The sequence below is a fragment of the Kogia breviceps genome, chromosome 6, assembly GCF_026419965.1.
Source record: "Kogia breviceps isolate mKogBre1 chromosome 6, mKogBre1 haplotype 1, whole genome shotgun sequence".
NCBI classification, from domain to species: Eukaryota; Metazoa; Chordata; class Mammalia; order Artiodactyla; family Physeteridae; genus Kogia; species Kogia breviceps.
Window position 1 is genome coordinate 145,470,665 of NC_081315.1, and position 22,028 is coordinate 145,492,692.

Below are 22,028 nucleotides of genomic sequence, written 5' to 3' on the forward strand. Positions count from 1 at the left end.
GAAGTAGACCCACACATACAGCATCAACTGATTTTTGACAAGGATGCCAAGGTTATTTCAATGAGGAAAAATAGCATTTTCAACAACAGTTCTTAAACAACTGGATGTCCATATACAAGGATGAACCTCAACCCTTACTTCACAAAAGATACAAAACTTCACTCAAAATGGATCAAGAATCAAATGTAGAAGCTCAAACTCTAAGACATCTAGAAAAAAACACAGGGTAAAAAAAAATCTTTATAAACTTTGGGTAGCAAAGATTTCTTATACAGAACACAAAAAGCCCAAATCATTTAAAAACTGATGACTGGACTTGACCAAAATTAAATTTTTTGATGTTCAAAAAAACAGTGTTATTGGGACTTCCTTGGTGGTCCAGTGGGTAAGACTCTGCGCGCTCCCAATGCAGAGGGTCTGGGTTTGATCCCTGGTCAGGGAACTAGATCCCGCATGCATGCAGCAACTAAGAAGCCCGCGTGCCGCCAACAAAGATCCCGCGTGCCACAACTAAGACCCAGCGCAGCCAAAATAAATGAATAAATAAATATTAAAAACAACAACAACAACAGTGTTATGTAATGAAAAGGCAAAACCACACTGGGAGAAAATACCTGAGAAACATACCCGATCAAAGGCTTGCTGTATTCAGAATATACAAAGATTTCTGGCAACTCAGTAGTAAGATAAACCACCCAATTAAAAATATGCAAAATGTGTGAACAGTCGCTTCACCAAAGAGACAGAAAATAAGCACATGGAAAGATGCTCATAAGTCATTAAGAAAATGCAATTTAAAAACATAATGAGATAACACTATAAGCCATTATTAGAATGGCCATAATTAAAGACTATCAATATCCAACCTGGGTGAGGATGGAGATACAAAGGAGAACTCTCATATGCGGCTGGGAAACAGTATAAGCATCTTGGAAAATAGCATGAGAGGTCCTTATAATGTTAGTCATTCACTTACCCACAACCTAGCAATTCCACCCCTAGGTATTTATCAAAGAGAAATGAACTCTGTCCAAACAAAGACTTGTACTCAAATGTTACCAGCAGCTTTATTCATGATAGCCCAAACGAGGAAACACCACTGCCCCTCTATTGGTGAATGGAGAAACTGTGGTTCCTCCATACAGCGGAATACTACTCAGAAATAATTAACTACTGATACATGCAAGAACATGGATAAGACTTAAAAGCATTATATAAAGCTAAAAAAGCCAAAGACTACCATTCAGATTATCTTTCTGTGAGGCTGACTCAAGTTCTGCCCCCTCGATCTGACAATTCATGGTAACAGTGACACATTTTATTAGCACAACCACTTTCACGAGGTTCATTACAAAGGAATTTTATATGTTTGCATTATGAACCAAGACTCAACAGAGCAAACATTCGAGATAAGGAGGACTATTAGCAAACTCCTAAATGGTTGGCTTAAATTGGAACTATTTGCCTTTGATTAGAACTGTGGTCATGGTAACTATTAAGAGAACCTGGCTCCTTAGTGTAAAATGCAAGACTTACATTTTAACAATATACAGGTGAACACAGACACAAATGCTAATGTCCACAGCCAAGACAGAGCCTTTATACATCAGTCAACCTTGAAAACAGAAAAGTAGAACACTAATTCGCTAAGTCGTCATCCGTGCGGCAGGATGCCAGAGGACTCCACAGGCCCCTTTAAAGAAAAAACAGGGGCTTCCCTGGTGGCACAGTGGTTAAGAATCCACCTCCCAATGCAGGGGACAGGGGTTCGAGCCCTGGTCTGGGAATATCCCACATGCCACGGAGCAGCTAAGCCCGTGCATCACGGCTACTGAGCCTGCGCTCTAGAGCCCACGAGCCACAACTACTGAGCCCGCATGCCGCAATTACTGAAGCCCGCGTGCCACAACTGCTGAAGCCTGTGCACCTAGAGCCCACACTCCACAACAAGAGAAGCCACCCCAATGGGAAGCCAGTGCACCGCAATGAAGAGTAGCCCCCGCCTGCCTCAACTAGAGAAAGCCAGCACGCAGCAACAAAGACCCAACGCAGCCATAAATAAATAAACAAATAAATAAAGAAAAGAAAAAATAATTCTCCAGAGTACCATCCCCCACTCCCCCACACCAGACTTAAAACTATTTTTGTTACTCAAACAAACACAAATGTAAAATGCAACATAATTTATGTTTTTAAGGCCTTTTCACAACTATAAAAAACCAAGCTGGTCTACAACTTAAATACAAAAACCCCTGAAAATCATTAAAATTCAAATTAACATTATTTTAAAGACATAGATGGGGGAATTCCCTGGCGGTGGTCCAATGGTTAGGACTCGGCACTCTCACTGCTGAGAGCTGGTTCAATCCCTGGTCAGGGAATTAAGATCCCACAAGCCTCACAGCAGCAGGGCCAAAAAAGAAAACAAACAAACAAACAAAAACCAAACACGATTCGTTGAAACCAAATTGCTAAATTCAACACAGCCCGCTTCTGACGACTAAGTGCAGGCAGGCTCTCCTGAGTCCGGCCTGGACCCCGTGGGTCTCTGCACAACGTCTCAACCATCCCACCTCTTTGCCCGTCTGAATTTCTCCTGCACAGAGCGGGTCACGCCTTTGATGGGTCTTTGCTTGGCTTCAGCACAGAATGTGAAAATCAAGACAACTGCTGCTGCCGCCTCAGTAACCCTGAAAAGCAGTGCGCGCAGGCCCACAGAAGTCAGGGGCAAAGCCCTCCACACGATCTGAACGTGCCCTCCCCCGTTATCAGAACACAAAGCATCAGAGAGTTCACATATCAGGAACACACGGCCACAGCCCCAACAAGGTGTGAACTCTACTGTGCAGGATGTATACTGTAAACATTCTTAAGTCCTGAAACATTATCTGCGGATACAAATCAAAGGCAGGCTCGTTCCTTCATTCAAAAATCATTCCCAGGTACCTGCTCTGTGCCAGGCCTGTGCAGACACCCTGAGATGGGTGAGACAGGCACCAGGGCAAGGGAGTTGCAGTAGAAATTCGGGGTGGGGTTAGGGGGTGCGGGCAGGTCGGAAGGGCTGAGGTGCATGCCGGCGGTAAAGGGTAAGCGACTCTGCTCCCAGTTACCGCGGGGCCGGGTCTCTGCTGAGCCTGCGCAGCCAAGCCGCCCTACCTGGCGCGCTCTCTCCAACACCGGACGCTGCTGAGGGGGAAGGTCCTGGCCGATGGGCAGCCCGGGGCCACTGCTCAGTGACGTCTCCACCTTCAACAAGCACCTCAGGCCGTCCAGCAACCCGGACGCCCCGCCAGCTCACTGTTCTCACTGAAACCTTACCCACTCCCTGGCTCCTTCCCAGTCCCCTCAATCCACTCTTGCTCTCAAAAACAAGTTCATAAAACAATTCTGGCAGCAGTTTTCTCAACTTCTGCACTCCTCACCCGACCTCACTGGCATCCTCTACAGGCTTGCCTGCAATCTGTCTCTTCCAGAAACAGACACTGGCTCTCCTGTCTTCGTGGGACCTCACGAGGGCCCCCTCTATCTCCCTTAGCGCTCCCCCACCCCAGCCTCCAGCTCTGCCCCCGATGCCAAGCCCAGGGGAGAACACAGGCGACCGGGGCTCAGGTGCTGCTGGAGCTCACTGCAGAAGCTGGGACCGCCGTACGAGTGTGTCTGAATTACCGGTAACCCAGCAACTCCACTCCACAGATAAACACTCTGTGATGACCGATTTTGTGTGTCAACTTGACTGGGCTCAGGGATGCCCAGAGAGCTGGTAAAACATCATTTCTGGGGGTGTTTGTGAGGTGTCCCCGAAGAGATCGGCACTGGAATGGACAGACTGAATACAGAAGACGGCCTCCCCGGTGAAGATGGGCATCGTCCACTCCCCTGAGGGTCTGAACGGAATGGAAAGGCAGAGAGATGTCCATCTTCTGCCCTCAGACACCAGCACTTCCGGTTCTCCGGCTTGCAGAATGTGCAGAGTGAGACTTCTGGCCTCCACAACCACTTGAGCCAGTCCCTATAATAAACCTCCTCTTCTTTTCTTTTCTTTTCTTTTCCCTATCTATCTCTATCTGTCTGTCTGTCTGTCCGTCCGTCCGTCCGTCCATCTCCTGTTGGTTCTGTTTCTCTGGAGAATCCCGACCGAAACACATCCTAACAAAACTCTTACAAATGAGTACCAAGAGACGGATATATCGATGCCCGACAGCATTTTTTTTTAAAGTAACTGCAAAAACCAGTAAACAACTCTATCTTCCAACAAAATTTGTACAAGTAGTATTTTTTAATGGGCATTTTGTTTTCGATACTGGGCTTTAATTTTCCCCCCGAGTTTTATGAAAAAATAATTGATGCACATCACTGTAAAGTTTGAGGCATGACGGTGTGATTTTCCTATATTGTGAAATGATTACCACAGGGGTTCAGCTAACAGCCATCTTCTCTACGGATGCAGGACAACGGGTTGTTCCTTGTGAGGAGCGCGGTGAGCACTCACCCTCTCAGCAGCCTTGCTACGAGTCACACAGCACGGCCGGCTGGTCACCGTGTTGTACAGCACATCCTGGGGACACGTTCACCTTGTAACTGGAAGTCTGCGCCTGTTGTGGCCACCTTCTTCAATTCTCCGTTCTGTCACCCTCTGCCTTTGGTAACCACAAGTCCGATTTCTTTTTCTCCAAGTCTGGCTCTGGGTTTGCTTTTTGTGTTTTTAGATTTCACATGTGAGATCATACAGTATTTGTCTTTCTCTGTCTGACTTACTTCACTAGGCATAATGCCTTCAAAGTCCATGTCTACCCATGCTGTCCTAATGGGAAGGCTTCTTCATTTTTTATGGCCAAATAACATTCCATTGTTTTTATATATGCGTGTGTATACAAACACACACACACACACCCCCCACGTCTTCTTTATCCATTCATCCAACAATGAATACTCCGATTGTTTCCACGTCTGTCTTGGCTATTGTACATAATGCTGCTATGAACACGGTGTCGCAGGTACCTTTCCCAGTTCGTATGTCATTTCCTTTGTACGTACTCCCCGAAGTGGAAGTGCTGATGCAAATGACGACGCTGTTTTTAACGCTGTGACGATCCTCCATACTGCTCTCCACCGTGGCTCCACCATCTTACGATGCCACCAGCAGGGCACAAGGGTTGCTTTTCACCACATTCATGGCAGCATTTGTCATCTCCTGTCTTGCTGATGATACGGCCCTTCTGACAGGCCTGAGGTGATATTTCACTGTGGTTCTGATGTGCATCTTCCTAATGACAAGTGATGCTGAGCATCTTTTCATGTAACTGTTGGCCTTTTATATAGATGATTTAGAGAAATGTCTATGCGTCCTTTGCCCATTTTTTACCTGGCTTATTTGGTTTTTTTGCTGTTGAGCTGTATAGAGCTCTTGAAATATTTTGGATATTATCCCCTTATCAGATATATGGTTTGCAAATATTTTTTCCCATTCCGTAGATTTTCTTTCTCACTTTGTTGATGGTTTCTTTTGCTGTCAGAAGCTGTTTAATCTGACGTAGTCCCAGTTGTTTCTTTTTTATTTTGCTGCTTGTGCTTTAGGTGTCAAGTCCAAAACATCACTACTAAGACCCACGTCAGGGAGTTTTATTCCTACGAGTTTCATGGTTTCAGGTCTTACATATAAGTCTGTAATCCATTTTGAGTTAATGTTTTTGAGTGGTCTAAGATATGGGTCAAGTTTCATTCTTTCACATGTGAATATTCAATTATCTCAGAACAATTTATTGAAAAGACTGTCTTGTCTCCACTATTCAACAAAATTACTGATGAATAAATGACAGCATAGCAACATACTGGATTATATGTGAATTGCATTGTGTAAAAAATGAATGAATTGCATTAGTGAAAATGAACAAACTGCAGCTACCCAGACAGCCTGAGGAATCTTATAAACAGAGAAGACAGCACACATCACGTTCGTAAAGGTCAAAAACAAACAAAAATAAATAATTTATTACTTAGAGATACACATGTAGGCAATAACTTCTTTGTTAAGGGTTTAAGAAAGTAAAGGAATGATCAATGCAAAAGACCAGCGCTTACCTGGGAAGGGGAGTGCGCACAGGCGTTAGGGGGGGCCTGACTTTTAATGCTGACTGGTGTTCATTTCATCATCCCTCGTAACATGTATACTATGGACGTATTCATATATCGAATACCACATAGTAAAGAAATAAAAGTTAAATGGGAGGAAAACACCTCTCCCCACCACCAGCTCTTCTCTTCATTATTTCAACGTTTCCAAGTCCCTCCTCCAGCTGGGTCTGTCCTCCCCTCCGCCCACAGTCAAGCCTCTGAGAGGTCAGCGCCTTAGCTGGACGTCCTCAGCTTCCTCTGCACCGAGTCATTCTCCACACGGTTCAGCCGGGCTTGTGCTCCAACTGAGCACAGGCCCATCAAAGGTCAGGTACAACTTCTCTGTCGCCACAGCAACACTTTGTGTCTTCTCTCAGCTAACTTTTCAGCGCCTGTCAGGACTGCTGGGCGAGTGTCCTCCAGGGGTCTCCCGGCTGCTCCTTGTCCTGCTGGATGTACCCGCGCTACAAGGCTCCGGCCCCCCCGCCCACGCCCCGTGGGCCACTCCTCAGGGTTGTTTTATGCCGCTGAGAGCCGTGAGGCAAAAGGCAGGCTTGCTTACTGCTTACAATAAAAGGGCCAGGTCCCCGCAGGCCGGTGCTCCTGGGCTGTGACACAAACCCACTGTACCTCCTGCACTGATGCGGGCCTTGGGGAGGGGAGGGGGGGAGAACCCAAACGTTCGCGTGTGGGCGGGATGTTTCTGCTGTGCCGAGTAACAAAAGTCCTTTGTCTCTGACTCGGGGTTCTCGAGCCTTCTGCCAGCACCCATGGAACAGGAACAAGCCAGTTTGTTACCTTCAGGTAGGGTGCAAAAACTCTAAGCCCCCACCCAAGGACGACGACCTTCTGCTTTGCCACACTCTTGCTTTGCGCCCCACTCCGCCACCGCCTGCCGCTCAGCCCCTCTGCCTCCACCGTCAGGCGTTCTCGAGAACTCCTCCTCAGGGCTCCACTGCTGCCTCCACCCGCGGACTTCGGTATCGTGCCAGGGACCAGTGTTGAGAAGAGGAGTAAAAGCCATCTGTTTGTTTGCTTTTTAAATTGAAGTATAGAGTTGATTTACAATGTTATGTTAGTTTCAGGTGTACAGCACAGTGATTCAGTTACACACACACACACACACACACACACACACACACACACACACATTCCTTTTCAGATTCTTTTCCATTATAGGTTATAACAAGATATTGAGTACAGTTCCCTGTGCAGTAGGTCCCAAAAGCCGCCTGTTTTAATGACTGTCGCATGAATGACCAGCAAAGCACATCTGAGACAGACAGCCTGTAACCTAAAATTGCAGATCTTGAAAAAAATTTGGGATTCCACTTGACAGAAGTAAAGTCAAAAGACCTGTTTAACGTATATTCAGGTGGGGAGTATCTAGCAATGTCCCATTAACAACTTAAAAAGAGAAGTCAGGGCTTCCCTGGTGGCGCAGTGGTTGGGAGTCCGCCTGCCGATGCAGGGGACGCGGGTTCGTGCCCCGGTCCAGGAAGATCCCATGTGCCACGGAGCGGCTGGGCCCGTGAGCCATGGCTGCTGAGCCTGCGCGTCCGGAGCCTGTGCTCCGCAATGGGAGAGGCCACAACAGTGAGAGGCCTGTGTACCGCAAAAAAAAAAAAAAAAAAAAGAGAGAGAGAGAGAAGTCAATTACATCTACACCAATAAAGTTAGAGGAAGAAAAATTAAAAGATATCCATCCTTTAGATAGTATAAATAAGGGACTTCCCTGGTGGCGTGGTGGTTAAGAATCCGCCTGCTAATGAAGGAGACATGGGTTTGAGCCCTGGTCCGGGAAGATCCCACATGCCGTGGAGCAACTAAGCCAGTGTGCCACAACTACTGAGCCTGCACTCTAGAGCCCGTGTGCCACAACTACTGAGCCCACGTGCCACAACTACTAAAGCCTGCCTAGAGCTTGTGCTCTGCAACGAGAAGCCACTGCAATGAGAAGCCTGCGCACCGCAACGAAGAGTTGCCCCCACTCACCGCAGCTAGAGAAAGCCCGCGCACAGCAATGAAGACCCAATGCAACCAATAATAAATATAAAATAATAAATAAATTTTAAATAAATAAATAAATAGTATAAATAAAAGTATCTATGGGTAAATGCTTTTTCTTTACAGGTGCAATGGGGGACCTCCCTGGTGGTCCAGTAACTAGGAATCCGCGCTCCCAATGCAGGGGGCCTGGGTTCGATCCCTGGTCAGGGAACTAGGTCCCACATGCCACAAAGAAGCTCCTGCAGGTGGCAACTAAGACCTGGTGTAGCCAAATAAACAAATAAATAAAAGGTGCAATGACATAATACAGAAAAATAGGAAACACTTATAAATGGAGAAAGACCCCATACTTATGGGATTAGAAAACTCAATATTCAAAAGAAGTTAATTCTTCTCCTACTGACTTATAGTCAGTGCAATTCTGGTCAAGTCTCAACAGGGTTGTTGTTTGTTTTGTTGGGGGGGGGATTGATAAGATAATTATCATTTATACAGAAATGTAAGGAACCAAGAATAACCAAGACATTTTTGATGAGTACAAGGTAAGAGGGGTTTCTCTCTGAATACATCTGTTACAGAGCTACAGTAATTACGACAAGATACACAGCAAAGTAGACTTAGTAGCCACTGTGTTCTTCACCACCACGTGCTTAGTTAAAAAAAGGCCAGTGCCACTTAAGAGTGTCCTAGATGCGGCAAAATCATTAACTGTATTAAATCTCAACCTTTAAGCGCATGGCTTTCGAATATTCAATGTGATGAAACGGGAAGTCTGCAGAAAGCCCTTCTGCAGCGTTCCAGAGAAAAGCACTGTGCGCTGCGAGCTGAATGAGCCACTCTGTCCGTGAAACATCAATTTTACTTGAAAGAACGCCTGGCAGACCAATCTCTGCTTATTCACACTTGGATACTGTCAGGTATCTTCTCAAAAATGACTGAGATAAGCCTGTCCCTTCAAGGAAAACAGCTGATGCTACTTGTGGCCAATCATAAAACCTGAGCTTTCAAGCAAAAACGAAGTTTGGAAAACTTGTATCCACCAGTGTGGACTTGAACGCTTATCCACATTTAGAGACCTTTCTGGTGAGATCGGTGGTGACAGTGACCAATGTGACTTTAAAAAAAAACAACCTGAATAATGAAAGTGTCACTATCTCAAAGACCTCCCTTACTCAGTAGACTGCTATTTTACAAATGATCGACGTGTGGTGTTGCAAAATCACGTGTGGGTAAGAGGGTCATTGAGAGTGCAAGATAGACAACGGATTTCAATTTAACGGTGTAGGAAAAATTCTTTGATATCATTTCAGAGTCTACATTACAGCTAACCATTAGGAAACTATTACCTGTCATGGTTTGGTGTGGTATCAAAGAATATCCACAGTTATCTGAAAAAGCTATTAAAATATTTTCTTCATATAACTTCAATCAAAACAACCTATCACACACAATGAACACAGAAGTAGGTATGAGAATCCAGCTGTCTTCTATTATCCAAACATTAAGAAGATTTGCAAAACAGTGCTATTCTACCTACTATTTTTGTTTTGGAAAATAGTTTTCATTAAAAAATATGCTATGGGGCTTCCCTAGTGGCACAGTGGTTGAGAGTTCGCCTGCCGATGCAGGGGACATGGGTTTGTGCCCGGGTCCGGGAAGATCCCACATGCCGCGGAGCGGCTGGGCCCGTGAGCCATGGCCGCTGAGCCTGTGCGTCCGGAGCCTGTGCTCTGCAACGGGAGAGGCCACAACAGTCAGAGGCCCGCATACCGCAAAAAAAAAAAAAAAAAAAAAAAAGGCTATTAATCTTAACCCCATGACTCAGCAATTCCTTTCCTACATGTATATACAACAGAATGTGTGAACGTGTGCTCCAAGAGCATCATTCGTAATAGCAAAATTTGGAAAACAACCAAAATGTAGTATAAGTTCACAAAGGTGAATAGTATATAGTAATGAAAATGAAAAAACTACAACATTTATGAATCTCAAACATAATGCTGAACAAAATAAATCAGACACAAAATAATGCATACTGCATGATACGTGTATAAAGTTCACAACACCAGAAGAACAGGACAACACTGTTTAGGGATGGAGGTGTGGCTGCTGTAACTAAGAAAGAGGAGCTGGAAAGACTGCAAACTGTGGAGAGGTGTGTGTGGGGGGGAGGGACACAGAGGGGATCTAGGTGAAGGGCAGTGCTTGACTTGTGACCTGCACTGTAGTAAAAATAAACCCAAACAGATCAGCAATCACAGGAAGTGAACAAGGATTAATTTCACCATTAAGAAGTAGCTTCTCGGGCTTCCCTGGTGGCGCAGTGGTTGAGGGTCTGCCTGCCGACGCAGGGGACGCGGGTTCGTGCCCCGGTCTGGGAGGATCCCACGTGCCGCAGAGCGGCTGGGCCCGTGAGCCGTGGCCGCTGAGCCTGCGCGTCCGGAGCCTGTGCTCCGCAACAGGAGAGGCCACAGCAGTGAGAGGCCCGCGTACCACAAAAAAAAAAAAAAAAAAAAAAAGAAGTAGCTTCTCGCGTGCGCAACTAAAGATACCACACATGGCAACAAAGATCCAGCGCAGCCAAATAAATAAATAAATAATTAAAAAAAAAAAAAATCAGAAGAAGTAGCTTCTCAAATGCAAATCAAAACCACAATGAGATATCACGTCACACCTGTCAGAATGATCTTCTCAAAAAGGCCACAAATAACAACCACTGGTGAGGATGTGGAGAAAAGGGAATCCTTGTGCACTTGGTGGGAACGCAAATTGGTGCAGTCTCTGTGGGAAACAATGTGGAGGTTCCTCAAAAAACAAAAAATAGAACTACCATACAATCCAGCAATGCCACTCCCGGGTAGGTAGTAGCTGAAGAAAGTGAAAACACTAATTTGGAAAGACACGTGCACCCCAATGTTTATAGCAGCACTATTGACAACAGCCAAGACAAGGAAGCAAGCCGTGTCCATCGACAGACACTGGATAAAGAGCCTGCAGTATGTAGATATACGTGTATACAATGGAATACTACTTAGCCACTAAAGAAAAAGAAAGTTTGCATTTGCAACAGCATGGATGGACCTGGAGGGCACTATGCTGAGTGAGATAAGTCAGAAAATGACAAACACTGCCTGCTATCACCTATGCGTGGAACTGAAAAACAGAACTACTGAGAGTGTAACAGAGCTACTGAAAGTAACAGAACTACTGAGAGTGTAACAGAGCTACTGAGAGTAACAGAGCTACTGAGAGTAACAGAGCTACTGAGTGTAACAGAGCTACTGAGAGTGTAACAGAGCTACTGAGTGTAACAGAGCTACTGAGAGTAAAAGAGCTACTGAGTGTAACAGAGCTACTGAGAGTAACAGAGCTACTGAGAGTAACAGAGCTACTGAGAGTAACAGAGCTACTGAGTGAGTGTAACAGAGCTACTGAGAGTGTAACAGAGCTACTGAGTGTAACAGAGCTACTGAGAGTAAAAGAGCTACTGAGTGTAACAGAGCTACTGAGAGTAACAGAGCTACTGAGAGTGTAACAGAGCTACTGAGAGTAACAGAGCTACTGAGAGTAACAGAGCTACTGAGAGTAACAGAGCTACTGAGAGTGTAACAGAACTACTGAGAGTGTAACAGAGCTACTGAGTGTAACAGAGCTACTGAGAGTAACAGAGCTACTGAGAGTAACAGAGCTACTGAGAGTGTAACAGAGCTACTGAGAGTAACAGAGCTACTGAGAGTAACAGAACTACTGAGAGTGTAACAGAGCTACTGAGTGTAACAGAGCTACTGAGAGTAACAGAACTACTGAGAGTGTAACAGAGCTACTGAGAGTAACAGAGCTACTGAGAGTAACAGAACTACTGAGAGTGTAACAGAGCTACTGAGAGTGTAACAGAACTACTGAGAGTGTAACAGAACTACTGAGTGTAACAGAACTACTGAGAGTGTAACAGAGCTACTGAGAGTGTAACAGAGCTACTGAGTGTAACAGAGCTACTGAGAGTAACAGAGCTACTGATAGTGTAACAGAGCTACTGAGAGTGTAACAGAACTACTGAGAGTGTAACAGAGCTACTGAGAGTAACAGAGCTACTGAGAGTAACAGAACTACTGAGAGTGTAACAGAGCTACTGAGTGTAACAGAGCTACTGAGAGTGTAACAGAACTACTCAGAGTGTAACAGAGCTACTGAGAGTAACAGAGCTACTGAGAGTAACAGAGCTACTGAGAGTGTAACAGAGCAGAGGGACAGAGAGAGCCAACTAGTAGCTGTCCGTGAGCAGAGGGAAGGGGGAGGGGCAAGGGAGGGGAAGGGATTTAAAAGATACAAACTACTATGTATAAAACAGATAAGCAACAAGGATATAAGGATATACCATACAGCACAGGGAATATAGCCAATATTTTATACTAACTATAAGTGGAGTATATAAACTTTAGGAATTGTGAGTCACTATGTTGTACACCTGAAACTTACTGTGCATCAACTTTACCTCCATAAAAAAATAAATGAGTAGCTTCTCAAAGGAGACCAATTTGAGTACACTTCTATGCTGACTGCACAAGGATACTTACAAGATGCAACACAGAGCAAATGAGAACAAGAGGCTACCAAAACGAGAGGAAGGAAGGGAGGGAGAGGGCGCATCTACCTGTACAAACAGTAAACAAAAAGCCCTGAGGAGGGGCCACCACAACCAAGGAACAACGTACTGAGATTCAATCATTCAACCTGTATTCATCCAGCAGAGCCTTAAAACCTAGAGAGCAAAAATGGAAACATTTACTAGAAAAAAGGACAAATACACAGGCACAGTGAGAGGTGTTAACTGACCTTACTCAGAAATCAACAGATTAAGCGCAACAAAATTAGTTAAGAACACAAAAGGATCTAAGAACACAGTTAACAAGGGGCTGATCTAATGGGAGCACACGGAGTCCTCCACCTAAACGCTGAGAAAACATGTTCAAGCACACATGGAACTTCCTGTAAAAACCTAACCACATATTAGTATAACTGACTGATAAAAGGAGTCACTGTAATACATGCCATGATCTCCAGCTGTAACAGCATTAAATTAAAAGTCAATATGATTAAAGGTGATCTGAGAGATATATGTTTGGATATTTACAGATACTTCAAAACAATTTACGGTTAAAAACGGAAATAATCAAAATTGGGTAACACTTACAATTGAGCCAATACAACTAGCGATTCAAAATCCAGAGCAGTAATTAGAGGTTTCCAGCACACATCAGGGCAGAGTCAGAAAAACCGACGAGAAGAACTGCATGCAGGGAGACCGAAGAGTGGCCGCGGAGAAAGAAGAGGGAACGAGACTTGTGCTGGCCTCGGCAGGGCTGCGCGGTGAAGGGGGCCTGGCAATCGGTGGGCGGCACCAGGCGGTCTCCCACCCTCCCCCAGCAGGCGGGCTGAGCAAGGCCAGGTTCCCGCCAGGTCTCTGGGGTGAGACAAGCACAGGAATGCAGCTCCCAGAGCAGCCGGCACCAAGCTCAGGCTCCCCAGACGCTTGTCTGCAGCCCTGAGAAGAGGCCTAGGAAATGGAGAGCCCCCCCTCACTGACACGCACCCCGCCTTGTCACGGCATCTGTACCCTGCTCCCAAGAACAAGAAACTGGGAGAACCACGTGTCTCGACGTACTGACAGCGTCTGTCTGTAATCCGGGACCCTGTGGTGCCGGCCATCACCACCTGTCAGCACACTGAACACAACAGAACATCTGCGGAGGGATAAACAAGAACCCGCCCGCAAGCGAGCCTCTGGGAAGACAGACAGGACGGTGAGGAGACAAGGTAGAGGGATGGACCCCGCACCACCTATCAGAGGCACCACAGCCTTAACCAATCAACTACTGCTGCGTGCGTGCGCACGCGCACACACACACAGAGACATGCACACACACGCGCGCGCACACACACAGCAGTAATTAATTAAATAGACAAAGGGAAAGAGAGATTTAAAAAATTTTTTTAAAGTTCTTTGAAAAGACAAAATCAACACACTTCTAGAAAGACTGGGTAAAAAAAGAAAGAAAAAGCACAAATATGAGGAATGAAAAGAGCTGTACCTACAGGTATGGTAGGAATTGAAAACAGACCATCCACACACAACTTCACACCCAAAATCGACAATTTCTAAGAATATAATTTACCACGACTCACTCCAATAGAAATGGAAAACCTCTTATCACTTAAAGAAACGGAACCAGAAGTTTAAAAGTTACCCAGAGACATGCCTGCCTGTGAAGGGAGCAGGAGGAGACAGTGACAGCAGGAGGGGGGCGAGGCCAGAGGCAGACGACTCTAGAGCATCTGCACTCTGCTGGGCACGAGCCGGACAGGAGCAAAGAGAGGGAAAGAACAGCAAAAGCAACAAGGCCCTGGAGAGGATGGAGACAGCTGGGCACCTGGGAGGCGACTTCCCTCAGCCACAGGGGTGGGAGACCAGCCAAGCAGGGCAAGTGGGTGGGGGGTGCTTGGGAAGAGCGGAGAAGGAAGGGTGTGCTCCGTCTCTGCATCTGGGGGCACAGCGACAAAGCCAGGGCGACACGCCGGACGCCCTTCCGTGACCTGGCACCTCGCAGTGGGGAAGCAGTACCCCAGCGGGCCTTTTCTCCAGTCCCGTCCTGCCAGGCAGGGGCAGCACTGAACCAGGCCCCAGGCAAACAAGTTAGGTGGCTTTCCAAGAGAGAAATGACAGTGAGGTCAGAGGCACCTGACGGTGGGAAAGGGACAGAGGAGGTCCAGGAACTACGGCAACGGAGGACACTCAGGCAAGTGACCTAGAAAGACAGGGTCCAGTCGGATGTGCGAACCAAAGTCCTCTTAGGTGTACGCGCAGGACAAGGTCTAGGCACAGAAGACGAGGCCTCTGGAGAAACGGGCAACGTGGAGCCGGGAGGCACAGAGCAGGGAGAAACGTCAGCGCCCCACCACGACTTCCAGTAACAGAACGCGCATCTGCCAGAGAGCCACTCAGCTCCAGCTCCGCTGTCCGTGCGCAGAGCCCTGACCCCGACGATCAGAGACAGCAGGACAACACGCAGGCTTACAACTCTGGGCCTCCAGACAGCACGAAGGGCCAGCTGAACTGGACAAGCGTCACAGGCCCTCTGGGGACAAGGCGAGGAAGGCAGGCGGCCACGAGTGGGTCGGAGGACACAGCTCAGCGTGTGACAAGTTCTCAAAGGCTGGGTGTGGCCGGTGGGACGTGCCTGGCCGGGCCCTTCTCCGGGAGCAAGCAGAAGCCTTCACTGCCGGGCTGGCGGGCGGCCTCCACCCGAGGCCCAGGCTGACCCACCGGGAAGAGGGGACCGAGCCCTCCAGGAGACACAGGCCCCGGACCCACACGGACGCAAGCACGGGCCACACCCCGAGGCCCCTTCAGATGCCGGCAGAGTCTGGCTGCCACGCGGCAGGGGCAGGATCACCAGGAAAGCTGCACCCCGAAGCCCAGGCACAGGACCGCCCGAGGTTCGGGCCGGACAGGGGAACCGAGGAAGCACCAGGCAGGAGGCTCTCGCCGCCGGCACCCAGCGCGGGCAGAATGTGCAGAGAGACGGCCCGCCCGAGCCCCACCCCCGGCCTGCACAAGCAGAGGAGCAGCCGCCGCCAGAGGGACGGGTCTGTGGGCCACGAGTGCAGAGCCACAGCAGCCGCGGGGCCCCTCAGACTGCCCGAGCAGGCCCCCTGCCTCTGCACGTGCTGCCTGGCACTGCCCCCAGCAAGAGCAAGGAGCAACAACACTGAAGGAAGAAGCAACAGCAACACTACACAAACTCTTCCAGAAAAGAGGAGGAGCAGGAACACATCTCAACTCACTTTACGAGGCCCTGAAAGACATAAAAGACAAGAAGACTTTAATGAGCCTCCATGAGCAGACCCTCTTCACAAGCACAGACGCAAAGTTCTCAACCAAACGTGAGCAAATCGCTCCAGCGACGTGTAAAAAGCACGTCCACGGAAAGACATGTACAAGAACGTTCACAACAGCTTGACGCAGAACAGTCCAAATCTGGAAACAACAGAAACATCCATCAACGGCGAACAGGGAAACAAACTGTGGTATGTATACCTCTACAGTTTATTCGGCAAGAAAAAGGAACAAACTGCTGGCGCACAACTGTCAAAGCAGGACGCCAAGGTAAAGAAGTCTATGTGACACTCCAGAAAAAGCAAATCCACGGGGACAAAAATCACGTCCGTGGTTATTACGAGGGCTTGGGAGGAGGGGAAGGGTTGCCTACCAAGGTAAACAAGGGAACACTTGGGGGTTCTGTATCTTAACCGTGGTAGTGGTTTTTACAGAACTGTATAAATCTGTCAAAACCCAGTGAACTACATACACTTTAAAATGAGTGAATTTTACTAGATGTACATTATATCTCATTATTTTAACAAGTTCAGCAATTTTAAGCAGCTTGAGCAAAGAGGCCAACTCTACAAAAGCAACAGAAGGTTTAAGTCTACAAACACAGGTCAACATTACACCTCTGGGGTCCCTGGGGTCACTTTTTTGATGAGGAGAGGAAGCCTCGTGTGTCGATCCATTATCCAGGACAAAGTGGGAGTCAGGAAACGAGACTGCCCTTGTGGCAAGACTAGTTATGGGAAATGACAGGCATTTTCGCTTGCCTCCAAAACCAGGATGAGCAACAGCAACCCTCCTCCCGAAGGCACAGTCAGGCCAAAACGCAAGAGCAGGACTGGACACAGGAAGAAAAGACAGTAAAATTTAGGAAGCAAAGGCAATGCGTTAGCCGGGGGAAGACTTAGGAATGCTGACTGGAAGTGAACAGGGAACAAATGAACATCAGTAAGCTAAAGAGCCTTCCATTAAAAAAGGGGAAAAAGACCAAATAGTTTACGTGGACACAGAAAGAAAACAAAAGTAAAATAAAATGATAAAAGCACAAAGATCTGAGGGTGAAAAAACTTAAGATCGACTATGCCATCTTTTTAATCCCTAATTCCACATTTATCCATTTCTGTGTTCATTCGTTTATTTATTCATCAATTCAAATATTTGGGGTACCTAAAATATGCCAGGCTAGCACTGTTCTTGGTAAGAAAATACACAAGAAGAGCCGCCCTCTTGGAGTGTATAGTCCAATGAAGGAAAAAGACAAACAAAATGAATACGTAAAACACACAGTATATTGGAAAGAAGTGCTAAGGAGGAGAACAGAGCAGGAAAAGGGGTGTGTGGGAAGAGGCTGAGCGGGAAGTAAATTTCTATGTTGATAAACAACAGATTCTGAGTTTTAGCTTCTAAAGCACTACTATAGAGACTGGCACATGAGCTGAGGTGCTGCCTTCAAGGAAACCCTAAAACAGAAGTCACTGGCTCGGTGGCGGGCAGCAGGAGGCTCAGGTGAAGGGGCAGCCGACTGCTGGAGACCAGAGTGCAAAGCAGTCCCAGGTCAGGACACAGGGTGTGGAGCTGAGGGCCGCTGTCATCGGCCACGTGCAGAGTGGCATTAGCAGAAAGACAACAGCTCCGGAAACAATCATCAAGCAGAAATCAAAGGAACAGAAGAGCCCTAGAATGTGGGGCCTCAAATGGCTACAAAAGCCAACTCCTTCCAGAACCCAAAGAGCTGGTTTGAAAGCCCTTTCGGAACCAGGGCCCATGAAGACACCATCTGGGCTAAAGATCCTGATGTTTCTCAAGAAGGCCTCGTTCAGCTGAGGCATGAAATCAAGGGAAAAAGGGGGGAGGGGGCGGGGGGGGGGAGTCCAACTCGAGAATTGCATCTGGGAAAGAAGTGCAGTCGAGTTAGCAGCACATGGAATTGCCTAGAACTAATAAGCACACGAACGCCTCTAGCTTTTCACCAAACTACACTGACAAAGACATCCTGAGAGCAGACTTAAAAAGCCAAAACCCACCCTTCGGGCCCCCCAAGCTTGCTGACGGAGCTGTCTGACCAAGGAGGGCAGGGCCCTTCCTCCTGACTACAGGTGTCACCAGGCAAGGTGGCGGGGACCCCGGCCGCTGGAGCCAGGGCCGAGGAGATGGCGCGGGAGGGAGCTCCTTCCAGAAGGCAGACCCACGGGAGTCATCTCACCACCCAGTTAGCTCCTGTGAGCCGGGCACTCACCGCCGGCTGGTCGAGGCTGCTGTGGCGCTCCTCCTTCTCCACCGTGCGCCGGCAGTCCGGGCACACCCACAGCGGCAGGCGCAGCACGCTGCTGCCCTTGGGCGACACGGACAGGGCCGGCTTGCTCGCGCTCTTGACTCCACTCTCTAAGAACGAAGAGTCTTTCCGCTCGCTTCTGCACAGAAGACAGTAATCCCCAGCGGGGTAGGGTGCTGTTCTATGATTCATGCCAAAATTAAAAGGCGTCTGGAACAGAAAAAAAAAATTTGTATTTTCAAAACATGAGCCCAAGAAGGGTTGCCTGCACCGTAGAGAAATCATCCTGAAAATCCTGAAGATAGATTCGAGAGAGGGACACCTGGGCAACAGGTGAGCAGGGAAGCCAGAGTACCCACGGGATGGGGCTGTCAGGACCCCCAGGCCTCTCTCCCATCGGGAGTACCCCTACCGTGAACCCATCAGGTGGGAAGGTGCACCAGGACCCAGGCCAAGCCTGTTCTGGCTGGAACGCTGCCCAGATGCTCCCCCAGCCCTGCCCAGCCAGCAGCCCAGCTCTTCCCTCAGCCCATGGCTCTCTCCCTGTCTGCCTGTACCCAGGCTCGCACAGGCCATTGGCTATGCTTGTTACCGGACTACGTAGAAGCATGTACACGACTGGTGCCACAGCTGACAGAGTGCTCTCAAATGGGCCCCAGGCTCCATTATCAAAGCCTGGAATGACCAGGTATCAGGTGCTTAAACGAGGGGGCTGAATGGATAAATGAATAAATGAGTGATTAAAAGAATGAATAACGGGACTTCCCTGGTGGCGCAGTGCTTAGGAATCCACCCGCCAATGCAGGGGACACAAGTTCGATCCCTGGTCCAGGAAGATCCCACATGCCACGGAGCAACTGAGCCCGTGCGTGCCACAACTACTGAGCCTGCGTGCCCTAGAGCCCATGTGCCGCAACTACTGAACGCGTGTGCTGCCAACTACTGAGGCCTGCGAGCCTGGAGCCCGTGCTCCGCAACAAGAGAAGCCACTGCAATGAGAAGCCCGCACACTGCCATGAGGAGTGGCCCCCGCTCACTGCAACTAGAGAGAGCCCGCGCATAGCAAGAAAGACCCAACACAGCCAAAAATAAATAAATTAAAAAAAAAAAAAAAAGAATGAGTGACAGCACCACTAAGGCACTGCTTTCATAAACCAGTGATCAAAACTGCTTACACCTGTCACATCCACAGGGTTCCCCGGATTTAACCAAACCCAGCTCAGCGGCCATCTGAATGTCTGGGGTGCGAGGGAAGAGAACTGAGTGCTACGTCCCATGGAAGTAGCTGTCTTTCTCTGTCCCAACAAATCCAAGAAGCCTGTCACTGACAGAACAGCCACAGCCTTCAAACCTCTCTAGGCTGCCTTGCTTCCCCAGAGCAGGAGATAATGGGCCCCAAGGTTAGAAAGGTCCCCGAGCAGAAATCATAATGTTAAGAGCCAGAACTGTCTTGCGAGCACCCAGTTCATTATCCACTCATCTGTCTGTCTGTCCATCCGTCCATCCATCCAGTGTTTACCGGAAGCCCACCGTGTGCCAAGGCACTGGCCCAGGCACTGGAGACACAGTGGTGAATAAAACAGAAATCCCTGCCGTGAGGGAGGTAATTCAGAACATTAGACAAGGGTAACTGAGAAGGAGAGAAGGTACAAGAAAAAGTGTCTGGGGCCGGGGACGAGACCCTTCATTCACCGTGGCCATCAAGGGCCTCCTTGAGGAGACGTCTGAAGCGTGGGGCTGGTGGATGCCGCACAGACACCTGAGAGCAAGTACAGGGCCCCGGGGCAGAGAAGGAGGGGAAGGGGGCAGGGAGCCAGGCATGGCCTGGCCTCGCTCGTGTCCTAACGGGGAAACAGGATGCGCGTGGAGAAGAGAAGCGATGGCAGAAAGGAAGGGGCCCGGGAGACCGGGGTGAAGCCACTGTGAAGGCAGAGACCACAGGACGGCCGAGGAGCCCGACGTCGGGGGAGAGGAGAGAGGCCAGACAGTCCACACGTTGCGGACTGCGTGTGTGGAACAGCTCCGAGGTGAGGAGGACCTCGGCCACAGGTATTGGAAACAGACCGCATGCCAGGCATCCTTACAGGTCAGATGCGTGGGTCCTGCTGGTCCCAGAGGGACACCAGACAAGCACAGACAGAACCAGCCAACATCCCATGGCAGTAAGCGCTCCTCCACCAAGATGAAGAAATGAAGTCTCCAAGGGTGCAGAGTGGGCCCAGCAGGAAAGCATGGCTTCAATGAGAGCCAAGCTAAGCTGAGACCCAAGTGCTAGGGAAAAACAAACGGGAAACAGCTGCACGAAGATCCTGGAGAGGAGCGCTGGTGCAGGAGAACAGCTGCAGACGCGGGCCTGCCCCGGGCAAGACGAAGGCCGGAGGCTGAAGCTCGGGCCCTGTGAGGGGCTGAAGATGCTCAGAAGGGGATGGCGTGACCCAATTTTCATCTTACAGGGAAAACCTGTTGTGTGAACAATGGACCCTGGGGAGGTGACCACACGTGAGGCAGTTCCAGGTGCAGGCGGCCCTGGAGGAGCAGAGCGGTCAGACTCGGGGGCTCGCCCGCCCGGGCAGTGGACCCACCAGCAACGCGGGACAGGATGCAGCGGCGGAAGGAGCAAGGGTTGGCTTTGGCTGCTGTGCGGTCGAAGTGTGCACCAGCCACCCAGACAGCGTGGAGCACGACACCCGCTAGAGTAGCCACCGGAGGGGTGCAGCTGGATATGCAATTTGGGGTCTGTAAAGCCAGAGCCAGACGGGGTGATCCACGGAGGGCGAGCAGCCAGTGTCCTGAACAGAGGTCAAACTTCTCGATGCTCGACCACCATGCTCAGGGAGGAAGCGAGGCCTCTCAGGGAGGAGACGCTCTACTCTGCGATCCCCTTTCAGACGAAGCAAGTGACGCGCTCACACAACAGCAAAGCCTGACTGCACCTCGAGCTAACCACATACTAGCGCTTGCCACGCGGTCACTCTCCCGTGATTAAACGTGAGGGACACTGGTAGACAGAAGATAGAAGTCCCACTGGTTCTCGTAAAAACATTTTACAGCTGCACTGAAGTATAACTGAGGAACGATAAGCTGAAAAGATCTAAAGTATGGGATGTGAATAGTTCGGACACGTGAACACACGCGTGAAACCACGCAACAACCAAGTTAAGAGACATCGTCCTAACCCCCAAGGTTCCAGGAGGCCCTCTGCTCCCTCCTTCTCCCCGCTGCCTCTTCCCCCCACCCTTCAGAGGCCACCACTGGACTGAGTTCTGTCTCTGCAGATTACTGGGCAACTTCTAGAATTGCTTATAAATGATGTCACACAACACATTCTCTTCTGCCTGGCTTCTTTCACTGAGTATCATTACCTGGAGATGATTCCATTCACAAGTCTGTTCTTTTTTAGTCCATTGTGTGGGTGAGCCACAACTTGCTCATCCGTTCTCCGCCGCCACCCCGCTTAATTTTCATTTATTTATTTATTTTGCTTGCCCATTCTGCTGTTTGGAAGCATTCAGGTTATTTCCAGTTTTCAGCTATTACACATAATAGTGGCTACGAACGTTCATGTATAAATCTTGCTGTGAACACGTGTTTTTGTTTCTCTTGCATAAATACCAAGGAATAGAATGACTGGGTTGTCTAACTTTTAAGAAAATGCCAGGACTTTCCTGGCGGTGCAGCGGTTAGGACTCCGTGCTTTCACTGCCAAGGGCCTGGGTTCAATCCCTGGTCGGGGAACTGAGATCCCAC

General features: G+C 48.7%; 1 protein-coding gene across 3 annotated transcripts in view; it reads right to left on the reverse strand.

Annotated features, from left to right (window-relative positions):
• The window catches only part of FAM193A (family with sequence similarity 193 member A), a 169,012-nt gene that overhangs the window by 77,918 nt on the left and 69,066 nt on the right, over positions 1-22,028 (reverse strand). For all 3 annotated transcript variants that reach the window (XM_059065987.2, XM_067036816.1, XM_059065988.2), the window contains exon 2: positions 18,246-18,491. In XM_059065987.2, coding sequence (XP_058921970.1) covers positions 18,246-18,473 — 228 coding nt within the window. In that variant the 5' untranslated portion in view covers positions 18,474-18,491. The remainder of the gene's footprint in view (positions 1-18,245; positions 18,492-22,028) is intronic.